The sequence below is a fragment of the Perna viridis genome, chromosome 8 (genome assembly GCF_037379345.1).
Source record: "Perna viridis isolate PV_CMFRI_1.1 ecotype Kerala chromosome 8, ASM3737934v1, whole genome shotgun sequence".
Classification (NCBI taxonomy): domain Eukaryota; kingdom Metazoa; phylum Mollusca; class Bivalvia; order Mytilida; family Mytilidae; genus Perna; species Perna viridis.
Window position 1 is genome coordinate 34146950 of NC_142452.1, and position 21400 is coordinate 34168349.

Below are 21400 nucleotides of genomic sequence, written 5' to 3' on the forward strand. Positions count from 1 at the left end.
TATTAGGGAGGGGTGTCACGCCTGTCCTTAGATCCGAATAGAACAATAGACAAATTGAACAGGTCTTGTTTAGTACTAGAGAGTCAATCTACGCCAAATCTTTACTGTGCTTGCCAGCAGGTAGGAATCCCAACCCACCTGTACACATGCATTATGCCTACTCCGAGCAAAGCAGTCATTATTCTATTCAAATATCCCTAGTGGAAAAATTCAAAATACTACTATTTTGTGTGACTCAAACAGGAATTTAACTCACTGCCTCCTGCACTTGAGGCGAGCAGGCTACACTGAGGCTCATTATTTCAGATCTACTCACCAAGATACAAGATACACCACAACCACCAAGTTTATACAAATTACAAGGGCTAAGACAATGACAACACAATCATACAATTATATGAATGCATTAAATTTTAGAGCCATATGGAAGTTACAAGTCAGCATTGCTTGCATGAATTAAAAAAAAACCTACACATATACATGATTGGGGATGTGACCAAAAAACTAAAGATAAAAACAGCAGTTTCAAATAACATTTATCCCTTGAGTTGTCAAAATGGCAATCAAATGTATGACTTCGTTTTCTTTGAGATGATTCTCACCTGATGTGCTTTTCACACTGTTTTCAGTGATTATCATAGATTTCTATAAATTGGTAAAACAGATCTGTTTATACTACTTGATGACAATCCGTATTTTTCACAGTATGGAAAATATCTGTAAAATCCCAAACTTTCTGAAATTTTAACAAAGCTACCATGGAGATATTCATAATCCCTAGTGTGAAATTTGCAGTCAAAATCCGTAGAAATTACAAAAATTCTGTATAAGTAAACATCTCTGGTAAAAATACATCCTACATAAAAAAAAATGTTTCATTTGACTCTAGATATAGTCATGATTTTTTCATGTTTCTGTCTACTTTTATGAACTGTATGCTTTTAAGGCATGGAAATTTAGAACATGTCTCAACTTGCAGTCTGGATAAAAAAGGTTCCCACAGGTTGTCATTAGTCAAAATGTAGGCCACCTTCCTATACTGTAAAGCAGATTTTTACCTGAAGAACAACAATGTTAACACTTTAAAAGCTACCAATGGATAGAAAAGATAAGTGTGAACAAACTGACTGATAGCACCCCTCACCCCCCACTCCAGATAACACATGAAATTGATGTCACATGTCTGATATTAAATCTAACAACATTGCTTACCTATATGAAGCTTCTGTTAGACCAATAGATTATATCTTTGAATAAGATCTATGACTAAATGGGTCATATCAAATTTTTATTTTTAATTTCATACAATATCACTGTCCCCTCATTTAATCTGAAACCTGTATTTCTTTTTACAATTTTCCAACATGTCACATGTATACATGACAGACGTGTATTCTAAAACAATGCAGTTCACATCAAGTTCAAAATTCATATTTTTAGTCTATCGTGTTAGGAATAATTATCACTTACAATGAACCAAATGAAACTCTTTTCATGGTATTATTCTCCTTAAATCAATATTTTAAAAATTGTTAAACAGTGACAAGATAAAATTTGCACCATACCAATCTAAAATTCCCTGGAAATGTTTATAATTTATCATACAATATATAGACTGACAGATAGACAGCTGAACATATATATCATAATTAGTTCGGCAATAGTTAAAAATACAAAATCATAAAAAACAAAATATAATCCTTTAATGGTTGTTCCATTAAACATATGGTGTACTGGGAAATGTACTTTTAAAATTTATACAGTGACAGAAGCTGATGGTAGAGGTGCAGTGGTTGAACAAATTGCAATTTTCTGATGCAAAAATGACAAAAAATAATGTCCTAGCACCCCCCTTTTCTGTGGAACTCCAGCTGGCATCCCTCTTTTTTAAAGTTCGCATGAATAAAGATGAAATAGTGCTGCTTGGGCGTTAAACCCTAACAATCAATCAATCTTTTTCAAAGTGTCTGGTTCTGTCCATGGGTGGTTGTCAAAACTTGTAAAATTTGTAAAACTGAATAACTGTTTCAACAAATGAGTCTCCAGACAAAGAGTGTCTCCCCCAGCCCTTTATATGTTTAATGAATCAGCCGTTAATTCACTTGGGAAATAAAGCAATGATGTGAGTAAAAGTGTTTCCGGTACAAATTGGCTTAAGTGTGCTGCTATTTAATGTAACAACTGACATATCTATCAAATACAGAAGTTTATCTTTAAACTATGTTGCCTGATATGTTGCTTCATAAATCAAGATCTTTAGGGGTTAAAAAACGCATGCAATGTACATTTATAAGGTGCACATCTGCTGATTTAGGTATACCAAAAAATAAGCTAAATATCATTTAAAAATAATTCATGGAGACTTCATGGGCTGGTAATTTATTTCATTATTTTACACCAGGTAAATGCCTGAGGTAAAATAAGGTGATATGAATGACCAGTCTGCAGTAAAACAATGGTAAAATGGATCCGGTGTCTCTGTGATTTTTGTTATCCTTTTAGAACTAGTTTCCTCATCTGTAAATTTAGGCAAGCTTACTTTTGACATCTGTCTATGATGTTGGTCATATGTTTATCACAGATTTACCATGGCTGTGGTCGAAGGATGTTTTATGAGAACTTATGAATGAATTTTGACTACTGACAATAAAATGAAGTTCCTTTTTTTTTAGTTTTGGGAAGAGGTGAAACAGTGGTAACACAAAGGAAATTAATTAGTTGATTTATCATTTTTTGAAATACAAGCAATAAAAAAAATAATTGCAACATTACACTTTAATTTCACAAAAGGATGTACCTCAACAGTTTTAAATATGATGACAAGATGGGTGATAGGCTCTCCATGTTTCTAATGAATACATTTCAATATTAATTGCTACAATGTTCTTAAGAAAAAACATTGGAATTTAACATGATGAAACTTTCAGAGTAATGAACCATACAAACTTCCAGCTGTTGAATCTTATCTTGCATTGTAGGAAATCATGCCATCTCAAATTCAACTCAGGCACTTGATGAAGTCTTCATACACATTATTTCAGTATACTTTTGCATCACATATTCTAATAACATTTCACATGTGTTCACTCATACATTTCACTTTCTCTTTTTACCAGAAGGTCTTTCAAAGCCTTGCTTCATACCTCCGCCCTTAGCTGTATGGAATTTCAAATTTTGTGAAGTGTCAGTATTCCATGGAGCATCAAACTGTGTAGTGTCTTGATCCACCAGGTGAGTGTATTTTGTCCTACCTGATCTGCCAAAGTTTTTAACCTACAAAAAAAATCAAATAAAATCCTTTAGAAAATCAATGTACACAGCAGTGTTCTAGGATTCTACTTTCTCAATAAAGAGACAGAACACATGTGCTTTCCCGTAATTGAATTAAGAGTTGATGAACCATCATATCCTACCAATATCGAATATGTTTTTGAAAGTTCTTTTAAAATAATAATTTTATCAAGAATAACCAATAATCCATTATTTCCTACACTTTGTTTATACTTTTTATAAGTTACCTGAATTTCACATCTGGTACGGACATATCTTTGGTCTGATATGCCAAGATCAGCTGTTAAATGCAGGTCATTTCAATTCAAATATTTCATTGTAAAACTAACTGGTCACTAGGGGCAAGTACAATTTGGGCATGGGAAGGTTGTTAATTACATTCCACTTTCCCGTGAAATCCTGGATCCACCCATGGATTGGTCAGGATATGGAAAAAAAAAAAAAATTTTTGGCCTAAAATAGCCATACCTGCATAACTTTTGGGAGAACAGTTTTATTGAAATGATCTTCCAATGTTGGTGATGAAAAGTCCTGCTTCAGTCGGTCATCCTCTGAATCCTATAAAAAAATAATATAACATAAATATTTCATTATAATATACAGTGAAACCTGTCTAAAGCAAACCCCTTTTGAACTTTAAAATTTGTTTGGTTTAGACAGGTGTTTGATTTTTCAATTTAAAAATACATTTAACTGACATAAAAGCCTTTGAAGTGTATGGTTTATACAGGTTTTAGTATAAATCTGAGCTTGGTTTCCACAGGGTCCACCGTGCCGTGTTGTATTGACATGTAAATCCTTAGTCATTTAAGATAGAATTTGTAAAGTTTAATTAAGTAGCAGACAGGAGGTGATTCATGCATGTCAAAAACCCACAGAATTTGGTTTTATTTCTTGTTCAGAAAGAATTATAGATCACATAACTAATCCTAGCTTTTCATTTGGGGGTTGCCCTTTTGAGATAAAATTTATATGGATTGTACATAAAATTTGCACTTTGCAAGAGTTATCGTTCTTGATTTGGTTTGATTTGGTTGATTTTAGTGGGAGATTAAAGTGTAGTTTTCTCAAAAGTACAGATCTAAATACAGAAAGGACTATTGTCATATAACACTATAGCATTTGTAGATAACAAAAGCATCATCTGATCCATGGGTTTTTCTATACCAAAATCTCCTTACCAGAGGCAGCATCTGAATTTTATACGGAGTGGTATTTTAAAACGTTTTACTAGAAGAAGCTCTATTTAGTCACTTTTTTTGGTTTAAAATGAATTGTAATATTCTCTAAAATTAGCAAATTTGTGTTGGTATTCAACTGCTTGAAGTAATGTGTGTTTTTGGGAAGTTTGTGTAAGAAATATTCTATTAATAGAATCTATTGAAAATACTGTATGGGAAGTGTTTAGGTTTGTGATTTTGAGTCAAAGAGTACATAACAAATGAATGAAGGAGTAGAATCATCACTCTTTTCCAAATCACTGATACCGGATAGCATTTTTACAGAAATTTAAAAAAAATGAATATATATACTGACCATGAAGAAAGCACCCCTGTGGTAATATTTCTGAAGAAATTTGTATTTGCCCTTTGGAGCTTTGTTTGTGACTTCTTTAGGGTTAGACTTCTGTTCAGCTCTTCTATCTTCTTCTGTCATGTTCCTCATTCTGTCTATTTCTGCTTTCTCTTTTTCTACTCTATAATAAAGAGAGAAAAAACATTGTATAACTACAAAAAATAATTAAGTAAAAACAGAATACAAATAATAAACATTAAAAAAGAAAAGAAAGCCCAAATTTTAGGAGCAAGCAGCACTGGATGAGAGAAGAATACAAACTGGGGCTCCCTTTCTTTCTTAATATGTTTTGAATTTTTTTTTGTATTGATTTTTTATTTTCACATTTAAACATGGCTACTTTTTACTTATTTATTTTACCTACAATTAATTAAACCACAACAACCACTACATAACTTATATTATAATATTATTATTACAATATTATTGTATGGCAATAAAATTTTCTCATAGTAAGCAATGCAATGTCTATATGTAATGAATTTCCATATTGCACTAGTGAAAATATAGTTAAAATTTGTGACATTATCTGTGAAAAAAGTTTATTTTTAACAGAATAATTTATATTGCCATACAATAAAAAGGTTATTACATAAATACTGGGGAACATTATCCCTCATAGAATGTATACTACACTCATAAGATCATGTTATATAAAATTCTACTCAAGATATTTCACAGTATTCATACAATAACCCTATATTCGTATATTATTTTTTTGAGGTTATTTGTTTCAGATGATTTCTGGTGACGATTTCCACTATAAGACCCCCCCACCCATTTTCCCTCTTCATCATTTTTCAATATCAAACAAACAAACAAAACCTACGCCTCTCTTTCTTCTTTGTCACGCTTAAGACGACGTAACTCTCGGACCTTCCAAGCTTCATACTCTTCCTCATCGTTTTCTTCTTCTGATTCCAGCTGATCACAGGCCTCTGCCATACTCTTTTCTTCTTCCATTTCTCTCCTTGCTTCATCTGCCACCATCTGGATGAAAAGGGACAGTGACAAAATTAATACTTTACTTATCCAATACTTCTAGATTTTAATACAAAGCTCCTTTTATTATTATATTCAGAAGTTCATAGTGAATGTACCAAAGAGTAATGAAGGGAAGCAAGATTTACGCTATATTCTAAGGATAAAGACAAAACAGGCAAAACAGGCACACAACAAAGAACATGAAATAACCAAAATAACATGTACAAAAGAAACATTAGTAAATGAGCAACCTGATATACTGACCCAGGGGTTAAGACTTATTATGATATTTTAACCCTAGGGTCAATATTTTGTGGGGTCAAAATATCATATGACATCAGACTCTACTGAAAGCTGGGAGCATGGACCTGAAGCATTAAAGTGTATCAAACTGTTAAAATGTAAAATAAAGAAAGTATCAAATATCTTTGTCACAATGAATATACTAGAAACTCAACTAATGTTTCAAATTACTCTCTTTATAACGTCATAAAATTTTATCATCCATATCATACAAATAGTCATGATTAGGAAATATGAGTATTTATATACAGCATCACAATTGAAAATAGCTTTATAGCTTAGCAACTAAGCAATTTGACCTCATGGCCTTCTGGTGTGTTTATTTATTAGTTCAACCTTGTTTGATCTTGTATAAAAGGGTTATGGTTAAGATCTTATTAAACTACTTTAACAACACCACAGATTCCATGTTGGTGTTGAGAAGTTGGTCATTAATTTGTGTTTGAGTTGATATATTACGTTAATTTGACTTTAATTTTATTTTGAAGAATTGTTATCATTCTGTTACCGTTGATTTTATTCCTTTTGTTGTCAGGGTCTTTCAGAGCTTACTTAGAGGTGTGTTTACACTTACTGAAGACCTTTTGGTGAACTCAGAAAGTATTTACTATTTTGGATTTCAATTATACATAGGTGTATTTGTTGAATGCCATCATATCTGTTCTTTTTTAAATTTATCAGCCTCAATAACCTAAGCTTTTTCTGTATAGGTGCAGTCTTGGTTCATACCAAAGAACTTTACAAGTGGAAGAATCAGTATAATTTACGAACTTGAATTCTGAATTGTACATGTATAAAAACAATACAAAGAATGACACCCACAAATAATAATAACAGTTTTGAGGGGCTGGCTGAACTCACATATTCAAGTATGGAAGATCAATTTTAAGGCCTTTTCAAAGGAAAGATAACTCTATTAATGGGAGACAAATATCTTACATTGTGAGAAGGCATATGTGTAACATGTAAGTCTTCCACTTTTGGCGGGATCTTCCCAATATTTCAAGAAAAATTCAACAATCTCCTTAAATGTCCGTGTCAAAGAAGAAGATTTAGCCACGTTTCTCTAGTCTTACTTGAATTTGCAGCTTAAAACAGTAAAATATTACTTCAATTCTTGTCAAAACATCATGAAAACAAAAAAAAAAACAATACGCAAATTTAGGGCTTTCAGAAAATTTTTGAGCGGGAGGTCCACTGCTTTAGAATTTTTTAAGGTTAACACCTATGTGAGAAGGAAATACCAGTAAACTTACCCTTAATGTTTGTTTTCGCCTGTCTTCTGCAAGCTTCTTAGCCTCTACTTCCAGTTGCTTTTGTTTAAGCTCTTCTCTTTCTTTCTCCTGAATTGTTATCCTATCTTTCCTACAAATGAAGCAAATCATCATTCCAATAGCCTACTTTCATATTTGTTTATACAGTAAAATAATAAATGATTATCATGATTATTCTTCATCCCTAAAAGTTTATTTACAGTTCAAAACCATTGTTTAATACTTACTTTCTGACAAATACAGGTTTGAGTCTTGGACCAGTTTCTTCCTCAGAATCAGAATATTCTTCATATTCTGAAGATTCTTCATCACTTTCAGCTTCATCTTTTTCTTCCTCTACATCTAAAATTTCCTATAAATATAAACTGAAAAATTACAGCTACAATACAACATGAGTTTAAATTTGAAGCTGAAAACAATTACATTGTATTTTTCATCTCCATTTCTAAGCCAGCTCAGTGATTAAAAATGTACGTAACTTTTTTTACAGGTGGGAGGCGGGGATTAAGTTTAGGCAACAGATAGCCCGCCATTTTACATTTTCTAAGATTTGTACAGATTTGGTGGGAAAAACAAAACTGATTCATCTTCAACCTTTCCTTGCACTAAACATTTTCACCAGTAAGATAAAATTAAGATTAGCCTTATAAATACTGCTCAGATTTTAATATTATAATAATATATTATCATTCTTTTGCAGATCACACAACATAGGTAACCCCTAAACATGACAGATGGTCAGTTGGATGAACAGGTACTTGATATGCTTTTACCTTTTGTCACATACATACTTCATTCAATTGAAATATTCGTAAATTAGCATATGACAATGGGACCAAACAAAAAGAACAACAGTATTCAGGGATTAAAATTAGAGGTGGTACAAGGTCCCTTACCCTCAATTTCTGATCCAGGACATTTTAAAGTTCATTTACCTAGATCCTGGACCTTCAACCCTATTCATGATATTGAGGAGATTTTGTTTCACTCCAGTAAAATTTGTACAGTAGGCCAATAGTCCTTTTTACAAAAAGTTGTAAGTATGCAATTAGTCTTAAATACTGATGTCATAGTACTTAACTGTCAGACCTTGTAAGAATCAGGCAGTACATGAAACATGGTATGAAAAGACATATCATTTTAATAGTGTAATTTGACTATAAGCACCATCAGAATCAAGAAAAAACAGAAAAGATTTTTCATATCATGCTGGACTATTGAGTTACAATTTCATTGATTTGCACTGCAAGTGAACATTCCTAGGGCAGACAACTCTGTCAAAAAAGTCATTTTTCTAACATTCTATTGAAAAATTTCTGAGCAAAGCCAGTGATGCTGAGATTAAATAATGGTCCTTTCAAATATAGAAAGCATCCTTGAGTAAAATTATTTTGTCAGATCAGTGGGTTTTTGACATGCATGTTTCTGATTTTTCCTATTGTGTCTGATTCCTAAAAATACTTACACATATAGGTTGAAGTTATGAGTCATAGTACAATGTACTTAAAGGTTAAAGTTATGAAGTCATAGAGCTTAAAGGTTGAGTTAGGAAGTCATAGTACTAAAAGGTTGAAGTTATGATGATGTAGTACTTAAAGTTGAAATTATGAAGTCATAGTCCTTAAAGGTTGAAGTTATGAAGTCATAGTACTAAAAGGGTGAAGTTATAACATCATAGTACTAAAAGGTTGAAGATGAAGATAAATCAGTTCTTTAAAACTACAATGATGTCATAATTTACGGAGGTAGACCTAGGGTATGGGACACAACTAATAAAAATCATTGGAACGTTTGTATTCAGCATTTTACATCAATATCATGTAAGCATCAAAGTAACCTGGACTGATTTCATTCGGTATCAAATGTAAGCTTGACAGGCTATAGTGAAATTAAATATGTTACAAACATATTTCTTGACTATTTCCTCAAGTATGGATCTGTCTAAATGATTCATCATGCCTTAAGATAATCAATGAAACTGTTTAAATACATTTGTTAGGTCATAAAAACAACTCTTCCTATATTCATGTCCTTGGATCTGCTACTTAATGTGAATTTTTTAGTAATAGTGTAAAACTCCTGCAGGAAGTTTTCCTGTAGTTTTTCTGTAGTAGAACGTCACCAAAACATAAGTGTTCATATCTCCAGTGGGCAACTTTCATTTGCACTTTTATTTTTGATTAGTTTCTTTGAGGCCTACTGAAGGATTACCAATGAAAAAATATTTGGGATCTCTTGTATATCATACAATATTTTTGACTGGTAATAGTGTAAAAATTCTGGCAGGAAATTTGCTGTATTTTTTCTGTAGTAGAACATAACCAAATTTTAAGTCTTTCATTAAATATCTCCAGTGGACTACTTTTATTTGCACTTCCTAATACAGTTTCTATGGAGCCTACAGAAGAATTTGCAATAAAAAAAATTAGCGATCAAGAATTGCATAAATCCTCCATTATAAGCGTCTGTCTGGTTTTTATGATTGATATAAATTCCAACCACTGAAAATATTTGAAAAACTTCAGGCAATTTTGTATTCAGAATTTCAATTTGAAAAAAAAAAAACACAGATTAAAAACATAAAATTTTTTAAAGGAGGAATTTATGAAATATTAAAATGTAAAGCATAAAAATATTACTGTATATTTCTAACCATTAAATGAATGAAATTAATTAAATGTCAGATGAGCATCCCTCTCCAATTTCAGAGGCTTGAAAATATGAAGTTTCCTCAAAATTTACAATAAAGAGCATTTTTTAACTTATGTGCAAGAAGCATAGAACGTACGCACAGCATTTGATCACATAGCCAATGGAAGCCTGACAAGGAACAAATAATTAAATGGATATATTCGCTAACAGCAGTTTCAATCTCAGTTATATTGTGAAAATTTCATACTACATATTTTGTTATTGAGTAATAATCTTTTTAAGTATCATGCAAATTCTGTAATAAGTGATACACACCAAAAAAGGCTTAACATTTTTATTTTTGTTATCAAGTTTCTTTACAGCTCTATCTCATGAAATGTGTGATTATTCATTCCAATCTGTCTGCTCTCATGAGATAATCAACATTGAAAATCCAACAGTTTCTGTAGCATTTTATTGTCATTAACAGAGTTATCTCCCTTAATTTTGAATTCTACAGTACATTCTATATAAGTTTTATCTCCTAAGAAAAAGGGTTATATGAAAAGTCACATGCTAATTTATATTTTACTATAACATTTTAAACAAAATTATAATCAAAAATAAAAATATGTTATCTTTCCAACAATGAATCACATTTTGCTTGATTCTTACTTAAGAGCTTTATCATTCTGAAGAAGTATGCAATGAAACCTGTCCAAACCATACTTCCTTTTGGATTAAAGGTTTTGTTAAACTAAAGCTGGTGTTAGCTTTAAACAGGTTCAAAATGTTATGAAATACCAAAAAAACAACCATAAATTTCAAATTTTGATATGCTGTACAAATGTATCAAGGAGTAACCTCTCATCAACAGCAACAGAATGAAATATATCATTTTTTATATTGGAAGATATAAATTAAAAAAATTAAATGCATGCAAGAAGTATTCAAAACTAAAACTATCAAAATAGGAAGCCAAATTTATCACCAAAAGGTTCTACAGTACCATGTGCAATACAAGGAATGAAGCATCAGTGTTTTAGGTATTTTGAAATTTGAACTGCAAATCTGGATAAATATGATAAAGAAAATCTTATTCATTTCAGGGTCAGATAAGTCTGACTACTGAGTTGGTGAGTACCCTCAGGGACCTATGATGACTGATATGAAAGGACTGAGATGTCCGGTTTACACAAGTTTCAATATTTTCAAGGATGTTTCAATGCATTATATATATATATATTCTGGTGTAATAAACTTGAACTTCACGATTCCCTTCATTCACGCAATATATAGAGGATTTTATTCAAATTTGTGAGCACATGAAACAATATGAAATCAAATTCTGTAAAGAACCCTACAAATTATGGTGAATCCACAATAGTGCACACATCTGATATAGTACATTGAAAAATGTTCATGGCATACTTCAATATTAAAAAAGTTACTGAATAAAGAATAATAAAATTTAAACTAGACAAAGGAATGCCAATGCACTTGACATGGACTAACTGTTTGGCCAGAAGAATCAGAGTAAGAATACTTTAGAAACATTTTTATCACAGGCACTTGGGACCAGGATTTTTTTTTAAATTTTCCTAAAAAATATCTCTATCTAGATGTAAACTAAGCATAGTATAAACAGCAATAAATAGCAAGTGGACATGTCAGAGAACATGCACAATAACTCAAATATGGAAACAAAATGATTTAATGATATTTTTTAGGAAAATTTTCCAAAAAAATCTGGTGGTCCCAAGTGCCTGTTATTGTTATGTCTGTGAGACAAAGATACAACTGTATGCCCAACACATAGAACGTTTGTCTATTGACATTTAGGACAAACAAAAAAATTAGCAACTTTTCACTGAACTGCTTAACTGATTAGTAGATTTTCTACCATTTCATCCTTAAACATATGCATGTGCATGGAGAACATATGTACAGTACATGAAAATATTTTTGAAATTCTAATTCAGGTACTTAAAAAATAAAATTGATTTGACCATGCTAATTTGGATCATATATCATCACAAAAATTCCAACTTACATGTAGCATGCAAGTTGATGCCAGTGTTTTAAAACAAAAACAATAAAAAGAGCAGTCAGGTATTGGCTTCAAGCTATGAAAAATTTAATATTTTGTCAGAAGTTCCCGTCAAATGAAAGGCTTTCTTTGTAAAATTTTCAATGCTAACAGCCTATATCTAATACAGATACAGTTTAACTATACTTAATATAATGAAATCACAAATCTGTTATCTTGTTATTTGACTCCATAGTTTCATGAGAATGGGTCCTTGCTTACCATTCCAATGCATGGAGATTCGTCATTAACATAGCATTGAGATCAGTAATAAAAGCAAAACGTCTTGTTGTGTAAAAATACTGCTCAGAAATGACTTTAATTGCAGTCTTTGTAAGAATCATACAGAATCTGAAAAATGTGATACACCCCAAAAAAGGCTACATATTTTTATTTTTGTAATTAAGTTGTTTTACGGGTCTACACTATGAAATGAGTAATTATTCATTCAAATCTGCCTGCTCTTAGGAGATAATCAACATGGAAAATCCAGCAGATTCTATTGTATTTGAGCATCATTTACAGACTTATCTTCCATAATTTTGAAATCTACAGTGCATTCTATATAATTTTTATCTCCTACGAGCACAGGTTATATGAAAAACCACATGTTATTTTCTGTTTACTATGACATTTCAAACAAAATATCAAAAATAAAAATATGTAGGCTTTTTACCCATGAATCACATTTTGCATGATTCTAATCAGGAGTGCTACTTAATATCTAGTTCTATATGATAAAAATGTTAGGAAAAGCATAAGATAGAATATATTAGAGTTCCTGAAAGTAAACAATAAAATGCAGATCGGCCTTTGGATTTCAATATGTTCTATCAAGGAAAATGAAACTTCAACTAGACTTACAAACCCTATATGCCAAAATATAATGTTCTAGTTACATTTCATTCCAAAATTATGGGATTACACATATAATAAAATTCAAATTACAATGTTGCATTGTAAGCACTTAGTCAACCATAAATACTGAGCAAAATTATGGTATACTTTACTTCCAGGGCAGAGTTTGATATACATAGCCAAAATATCCTCTTACACATTAATGATAGTAATAATTCTCAAGACATACACAGTTCAAAATTATTTTCAAGAGAAAATGAAGGAAGTCTTTAGTGACAATAATGACCAGAGTCAGACAGACTATTCTATTCTTAGATGAATCAAACCAGAGGTAAAGCACTTTATAAAATATATATGTAAAATAGATGGTATAAGTTTTCAGTCAAAATACATGTATAGTAATACAAATGTACCAACAATAATAGAAAGTTAGATTATAGGGTATTCTGAGTACAGATAAGCAAGGATGGATCCAGAAATTTATAGAAAATCAAAAAGGGGTGGGTATTCTAAGCCAGATTAAGAAATTCTGAAGAAAGATAGGGAGGGGCCTCCAACCATTGGCAACAGCAAGAAAAAGATAGGGTAGGTAAGTAAGTTTTATTTTCAAAAACATATCGTATTGAGTTAATGGAGAAACTATCCAGACTTAATCTGTGCTTGAGCCAAAATGGTAATGAAATGTTGAGGGTAGGCACAAAAAAAATTGGGTAGGTAGGGTAGCAGGAATCAGGCATATATAATGTTTTTGGCAGTAGAGAACCAAAAGAAAAGCTCAAAATATTTGCAACCGAATATCATCCAACACACACAGAACACAATATTTTTAGTTTTCTTTTTCATGAAAAAAAGCAGACAATGGAAAATGACATTATGAAATTGTTGTTCCCACTTTGCTGATTTTGTCATACATGTCAGATATATACGCTATGTATATATCTACATGAAGCAATGATCAAAAATATCCAATTAAGGTACAAATGTAGCTTATTTCTCATTTAACAGTGACAAATCTGAAAAATTTTCAAAGCTCGTCACCAGCAGGAAATTTGTGTTATGTGGGAAGTACATTGTAGATGTAAATATACAGTAAAATAAACAGTTGAAAATATGAACAAGTGGAATTCTAGTAAAAAATGGAAGAAAATCATCATCACTATCAGAAGATGTAGATGTCACAGGATGCCATTTTCAAAAAAAAAAATCTTTTGACTGGTCAAAGACATTTTGGAGTCATTTTCTTAGGTAAAATTTAGCAAAAACTTTTAATTTACACAGTCAAGCTAAAAAAGGGTAATTCTTTTTAGCTTTCTTTGTTTACAGATTAAGTACATATATCAAATAATTGTACAAAAGTAAGGTGTCTGATGGGAAATGAAATGATATCCTGTCACCCAAGTGGCAATAATATATGCACATTAACATCAGAGGCAGAAGGAGAGGGAATGGCATACGTTCAAACAGCATTATTTGAGAACTGCCAATAGGATTGTTTTAAATATTAACTCCTGATATGTACTTTATAGGGAGTGAGCATTAGTGACCTCATACTATGTAGATCATCATTCAAAAAATGAATAGTTCAAAATCTTTCCTTCAGAATTGAAGTATGCAGTTAGATGTGATTGTTTGAACTTTAAATGAACAAAGATGCACATGATGTGTTATAGGAAGTCTTGCATATTTCTGTTGGTCAAGACATCAGCGATATACCAACATATTAACGCATTATCAGAAATGTTAAATGAACCTTGAGTACAAATAGCTCTCGCCCACATAGACAAAGTCTAAAATCATATTGGTCACATGATTGTACTAAATAATTGTGCAAATTCTTTTTTATTTTCAGTTGTCCCAAAAATTAAAAGGACAGAGAACTACAAATGACCTACCTGAGAAAATGAAAAACTTTGATCTGGGTTATCTACCCTTTCAGGTATATAACATCAGTTTGCTTACATATCCATGTACATGTATGATTAATATGTTTTAATCTAAACTAAGTATGTAGTAAAAAGAGGAGTTATGTTTACAAGTTACAAGGACAGACAGACAGACAAAAATAGAGTTTCCTAACTTTGTTGCAGGACATTTGGATAAAAACAAAGCCAAGGACAGAACTGATATTTGGATGATTGGTTCATTACTAGGTATGGCAGTTAAATTTACCTCTTCCTCTTGTCTTTGTAATGCTCTCTGTCTCAGCAATGCTCTTCTTCTCTCTATTTCCTAAAAAATAATAATAAAAAAGATTGAAACTATGAAACTTAAATAATTTAAATCATAATGTATAAAAGAAGTAATAACTGTTTTGAAGTTACATTATGATTTAAATAATTTAAATCATAATGTATAAAAGAAGTAATAACTGTTTTGAAGTTACATTATGATTTAAATTATTTAAATCATAATGTATAAAAGAAGTAATAACTGTTTTGAAGTTACATTATGATTTAAATAATTTAAATCATAATGTATAAAAGAAGTAATAACTGTTTTGAAGTTACACAAATTCTTTGAATGCTTTCTTAATAAGACAAATAATGATTTCAGTGATATGGCCATATTAGACTGCATTAATGTAAAAGTTTTACAATCAGAATTAAGAAAGGTAAGGAAGAATAGTTAGGCTGCATGGCCATGAAAGTATAAAATAATTCCACTGACAATGTATCTAAGAACTTATAAATGTTGTATGTCATGGAAATGAAATAAGTCTAGCAGTGACACACTGGGGGCCCATAACTTTTTATGGAAAAAAAAAACATAAAAATATGGTCAATATCAAGAAATCACTTCATAATATTGCCTGCCAGACTCTAGACCAATACATCATAAATCATTCTATGAGATATAATGATTGGGATTAAAGTTACTATAAATCTAAATTCATTTGAAGAGTAGTTATTTCTTAGCTGGACTATAAATACATTAGAATAAAATTGCTGTGGCGACATTTCACAATAACCAGGTCTTACTGGTTGTTCAATTTTCAAAGGTTCAGTCTGAGTCACATACAGATAATATGACAGGTATGAGTTACGTACAGCCTGCAACTGATCATCATACTTATGTATTTTTCTTATATATGTTAAGTCATTGAAAAAGGGACGATAGCTATAAAGGGGAAAGGTAGAATAGGTTAACTGTTGTCCATTAAAAAAATAATTATGCATACGGTATCAAGATTCTGTATACTGTACATATTTAAAAAAAAAAAAAAAATTTCCTTGATTATGAACTGCATATTCTAATTTTAAATCAATTTAAAGGCTTCTTTCACTTTGAATTCACTTCTCTGGCCCATTTATGCGGGCCTGATACCTATTCCAGTTGGCTGGAAGCATATTGTTAGCCTTACATGTGATGCTCAGTATAATTATTTAATATATTACTATATAACTTTATTGATGGTTTTTTTTTTTTTCACTGGACAGTTTTAAAAATCATTCTTTGATATCACATACCTCCTCATCTAGATCCTCATTTTCAGCATCACTGTCCTCTTCCTCTCTGCGACCTCTGGCCTCTGTTTCTGACTCTGATCCTTCCTGTAACAGTTCAGGTTCTATTACTTCTCGTCTATGTTTAGTCACTCTACAATAAACAAGAAGTAAAAAAAAGTTTTTTTGAAACAGATCATGTGTCACAGCAACTTTCATACAAAATGTGAGACTCAGCTTTTCTAACAATGCAAATCAGTCAAAAGAACAAATGTTACATGCTGATTTACATATATGCATTAAAAAATTTTAGTGTAAAGTTGCATTTAAATGCTATTAATATTTTAGGAGCTATAGTTCACTATAATTTTAACCCAGTTTGATTAAAAATATCAAACATACTATCTCAAAGAAAGTGAATAAAGGGAGATAACTACAAAAAGGTATGTGCATAATAACAGATACATGTAGATCACATATATGCATAAACTTACTAGAAATCCCTGAACATAAAAATACTGGCTTTCTTTTCTTTTTTTTTAAATTTTTTAGCCACATTTCTATTTTAGAACAGTAAAACTGTACAAGAATTCTTTTATCACTACCTGTCTTCATCATCAATGTCTTGTGTAATGTCTCTCTCCTGTAATCTCCTCAGTCTCCTGTCTTTAATCTCTGGCTTTTTCTCCTCTTCCTCTGGTATCTCCTCTTTTACACCTTTTTTCTGACGATGAATTTCAAATTCATCCTCACTCTCATCAGTTGAACTATCTGCTGCATAGTCTGGTCTGAAAAATTACACATTTACATAATTGCAAACTAGTATACTGTATAAATGTACAAGTATCAATGAGTACTTTGTACTCTGCAGACAAGTAAATTCTAAGGTCTGTGTAAAAATTACCAGTAGGAATTCTCTTCATAAGAATAAGGCAGGTTTCAAATGAAAATTTTTTTTAAGTTTAATGCATTCAACTGACCCAAAGATCTGTGTACCTACATGTACAAATGTACATGTATGAACTTTTTGTTTTTCCCAAAATTTTCAAGAAATAGATGACACTCTAGTATCTTTTCCACACACCATATGATTTAATTATTCATGATTTGTGAACTAATGATTTAACATACATGTAAAATGTATGTCCCGAAAAAATTATCAATAAGTAATGCATTTTATATTCATCGTGTGTTAAACCTTATTAATGCCACTTAAAAATAATCTTCATAGATGTATATGTTATAAAAGAAAACTTAAATTTTTTTCTAACCCACACATTTAAAGTTAATTTTGTAATAAAAATGTTTCTTTTAATTACCTTTTTCCAGTCACATATCTGTTAACTTTCACTTTCTGCATATAAACTTGGCCTATAACAAAGTAATTAAAATCTAATTTGTAAATACAAAACAACACCCACTATGAAAATTCAGTATACATGTAGTTGGTGTTGTGATGATGTAAACACAATTAATTAGCAAGCAAATTGTTTGGGGCAACATTTGTTGAAAATCAAGACTTCATGCAATATACTGTATATTGTACATATATTTTCCATTTCTGGGTGGAATGCATGCTCTCTCACTTTTGAATCTGCTACTGTCTCTTACACATACATGTACATGTATCATTGATGTATATATTGAACATCTGAATCATTTTTTTCCTAGACCTCAGGAAAACAACAGTTTCTGAAAACTTTGAATTATGACTAATTCTGAATACTTGTATTACTTTCTTAAAGATTTAAATAAATATACATTCAGGACTCAAGCTACTTGAGAAAAACAGGAAGTGACTTCTTTTTCAGAGAGACACTACAGAGAAGTGGGGATGAACAGGGAGAAGTGAATGTGTATGGGCATCATTTACTAATGCTTTTGAAAATTACATTTGTTATACTTACATGTACACAATATAAGCAAGCATTTTTATATATTCATTTTCTTTTATTGAGATGAATGTTACTTTTTCTTTAAGCTACATATGTAAGTAACTAAATATTTTGGACAAAATGAAATCAGCCAGCTGACTGAATGATTAACTGTATCGTATATTCATGAAATTGAATTTCTAATCTATACCTCTACTCTTTACCAAATTTATTACAGCAAAATTAATATATACATGTAATTGAATTGAACAAAGCAAAGCTTCTTGCATTGCATTGTCCTATTGATTGTTTTTCTTTAGCAGCACCCAGCACTGGATTAGAAAATTTCAGGCAGTGACATTCTTTTGGAATTTTTTATTCTGCTTTTTTTTCTAATCCCACATCATCCACAATGATTTCTTGTTCGAACTATACAGTCTCTTGATATAAAGTGATCAAGAGTATCAATAATCATGTAAAAAAATTATTACTGACAAATCAAGACAGAAACTTTATTGTCACGTATTGTAGGCTGCAGCAGTCAGTATGAACTCATCTCAAGCTAAAAAAAACGTCGAAATGGAGAATTAACTGTTCTGATATGAAACATGAAGATCAAAAGAAACGCTAAGGGTTTTCCGCCGAATTATCAATTGAGATAAATTTAACATGAAAATGAAATAAATATGATATCAGCATACAGGAAAATAAATCTGAAGTAGAAATTATTAGATATGACATACATGTACATGTACAAGTTTTTAACTAAAACATTATTAGAAGCATTGGAGTTTGGGATTCTACTGTATAATAAAAGACATCCCAATTTTTGTAGGTCACACTGTTCTCCCAAAAAACCAAGATTCACGTACATATGTATGATACAGTATCAATATCCAAATAAAAAAACAGAGATGTTGTCAAAGGAAATACTAGGATGTAGGATTGAAAATTTGGTACAGTACCAAGCACTTATTTCTTATATCATAAAGCTGATTCTACAAGTTCTATACTCTAAAAGGTAGCTAAATGGTAGAAAAACCAAAAACTCCTTCATCGGTTTCACTACAGACAAGAAGTGACAAGATGCTTCATGAAGTCATGGTTCTTCGCACTTTGTGTCCTTTCTTGTTGCTTTTTGTCACTTCTTATTGAGACCCAATGTGTGGAATTTTCCAACATGATAGTGGTGTTTCCAGTTCAGTTTGTTGTTGATTTTGTAAAAACAGCTAAATTTCCTAAAATATTGCTGACTCCATTACATGAACCTCATAAATGCATGCTTCAACATGAAGATGAGCTTCCAGGCTACATACATGTGATAAAGTCATTCCTTTAAAACTGGAGATTTGTCATTTTTCAGGTGGATATTTGGTTTGAAAACTGAAGGTTTTTTATCAGCAATTTTTTTCGCAGCGTAACAAGTCAAATATGTGTGAAGGCTAAGGAAAACCTTGCTTTAAGTCTGTTTCCATGAGAAAAAATGCTGAATACTCAATTTGAATAGTTGGAATGACCCTTTTGACGGATTAACACTTGAACATTTTAATGATTTTATTCATTAATGTCAATATTTACATAACAAGAACAGCATGAACTTGTACAACTTTACATTTAAAAGAGTCATCATTACTATATAGCTACCTCAACTGATTCACCCATTCTCTTTTTCAATGTGACGTCACACTTTAATTTGATTGATCAATTGAAGGAATTTAAATTGACCACAATCAATTAGTAATTACGAAGTCTATCTGCCAATCTTAAATGTCTTCAAATATAGAAATTGATACTTAAAATGCTTTGGATTATCTTTTCAAAAGATTGTTTAAAAGAAGACTTTAAATCATAAAAATAAGATAGCTGCTACAGATTTTGAAATATCTTCTGGGGTTCTATGTATGTTATTTAAAGGCAGCTCCATGCATAACCTCACTACATCCCCAAGATCTTGAAGTGCCCAGATGTTCAGAAAAGAGAATATCAGAGTATATACCTTACATAAAATCACTTTTACGAGTCCCTGTGATCTATGTAACAACATAATGGTGTATTATCATTTAAGTAAAGGGCATTTTGAGAACAACTAGCTCAGTCCCTCATAAGCAAAGCCTAGAATCATATTAGGGACAGAAAGAATCTACGTCTTCAACTTTGGTACGTAAGGCCTACAGGGTATGACTATGAAACATGAATGGCTCACAAGCACATGGGAAAATCCACATCAGAACAGACACATACCCTTTTCATTTTTAACTGGAATGGCTCCTGCCGTAGACTGAATCGGCACATTATTGCTCATTTTTAATCAACGATTCTGATTCCAAAGCATATGTTATTGGTCATTTGATCATAATAAAATTCCCTTCTTGTTTAACTTTTCAGAAAACTCGTAGTTGTGTTTGTTCTTCAAGCCAAGTTATTTAGACTATTTGTTTCAAACGTTTGTAAGATGTAGAAAATTATAAAAGCTAGTCGTTTATTTCTAGGTTAATTTCGCATATCATGATATCTACTAAAATGCTACTGGAATGGAAAATAAATATGGACGTTAACTATTCTCAAGGTTATTTCATGTTCTTTTTGTATGCCGCGTGTGTCTATTTTCCCTGTCCAGTTATTATCCTTGGAATAGGAGAGTTCGTCAATCTCATTAGTGATATCATATTCACTTATTTGCATATCATTTATAAGTGTCGAAATGGTTGGCAAATAAACTACTAAATAAACAATTGACAATTTCATGATTGGAATCCCAATTTTCAAAATTTTATAACTTTGTTATAATATATCCAATTTTTGTTCTTCGAAATGTTTCATTTTACTCTTTCACTTGAAAAATAAATTTGTAGTGATATTTTTGTATAAAATTATAATTAAAATCTTATGTGTATGTAGCCTTATTACTGAATATTTATTTAAAAATTCCATGGATAAAAAGAATTTTATTTGCAATGTTTTTTTTTCAATTATCTTTAAAAATGAAAAAAAAGTTATGATGATTTAAAGTTGATGCCCCATGCCACACAATGGATTTTTGCCAACCAAAACCAAATCACAGGTAATTAATGACATCAC

General features: G+C 31.1%; 1 protein-coding gene across 1 annotated transcript; it reads right to left on the bottom strand.

Moving 5' to 3' along the window:
* Positions 1-1275: 1275 nt before the first annotated feature.
* LOC148610323 (microfibrillar-associated protein 1-like) lies at positions 1276-20748 on the bottom strand. The gene is made up of 11 exons (XM_088542773.1): positions 20564-20748; positions 17768-17819; positions 17054-17236; positions 16473-16602; positions 15175-15234; positions 7655-7779; positions 7410-7518; positions 5696-5856; positions 4828-4987; positions 3760-3849; positions 1276-3273 (listed from the first exon to the last, which is right to left on the bottom strand). Exons 1-11 carry the CDS (start codon positions 20622-20624, stop codon positions 3097-3099), a joined length of 1308 nt encoding a protein of 435 aa, XP_088398899.1. The 5' UTR covers positions 20625-20748; the 3' UTR covers positions 1276-3096.
* Positions 20749-21400: the final 652 nt, after the last annotated feature.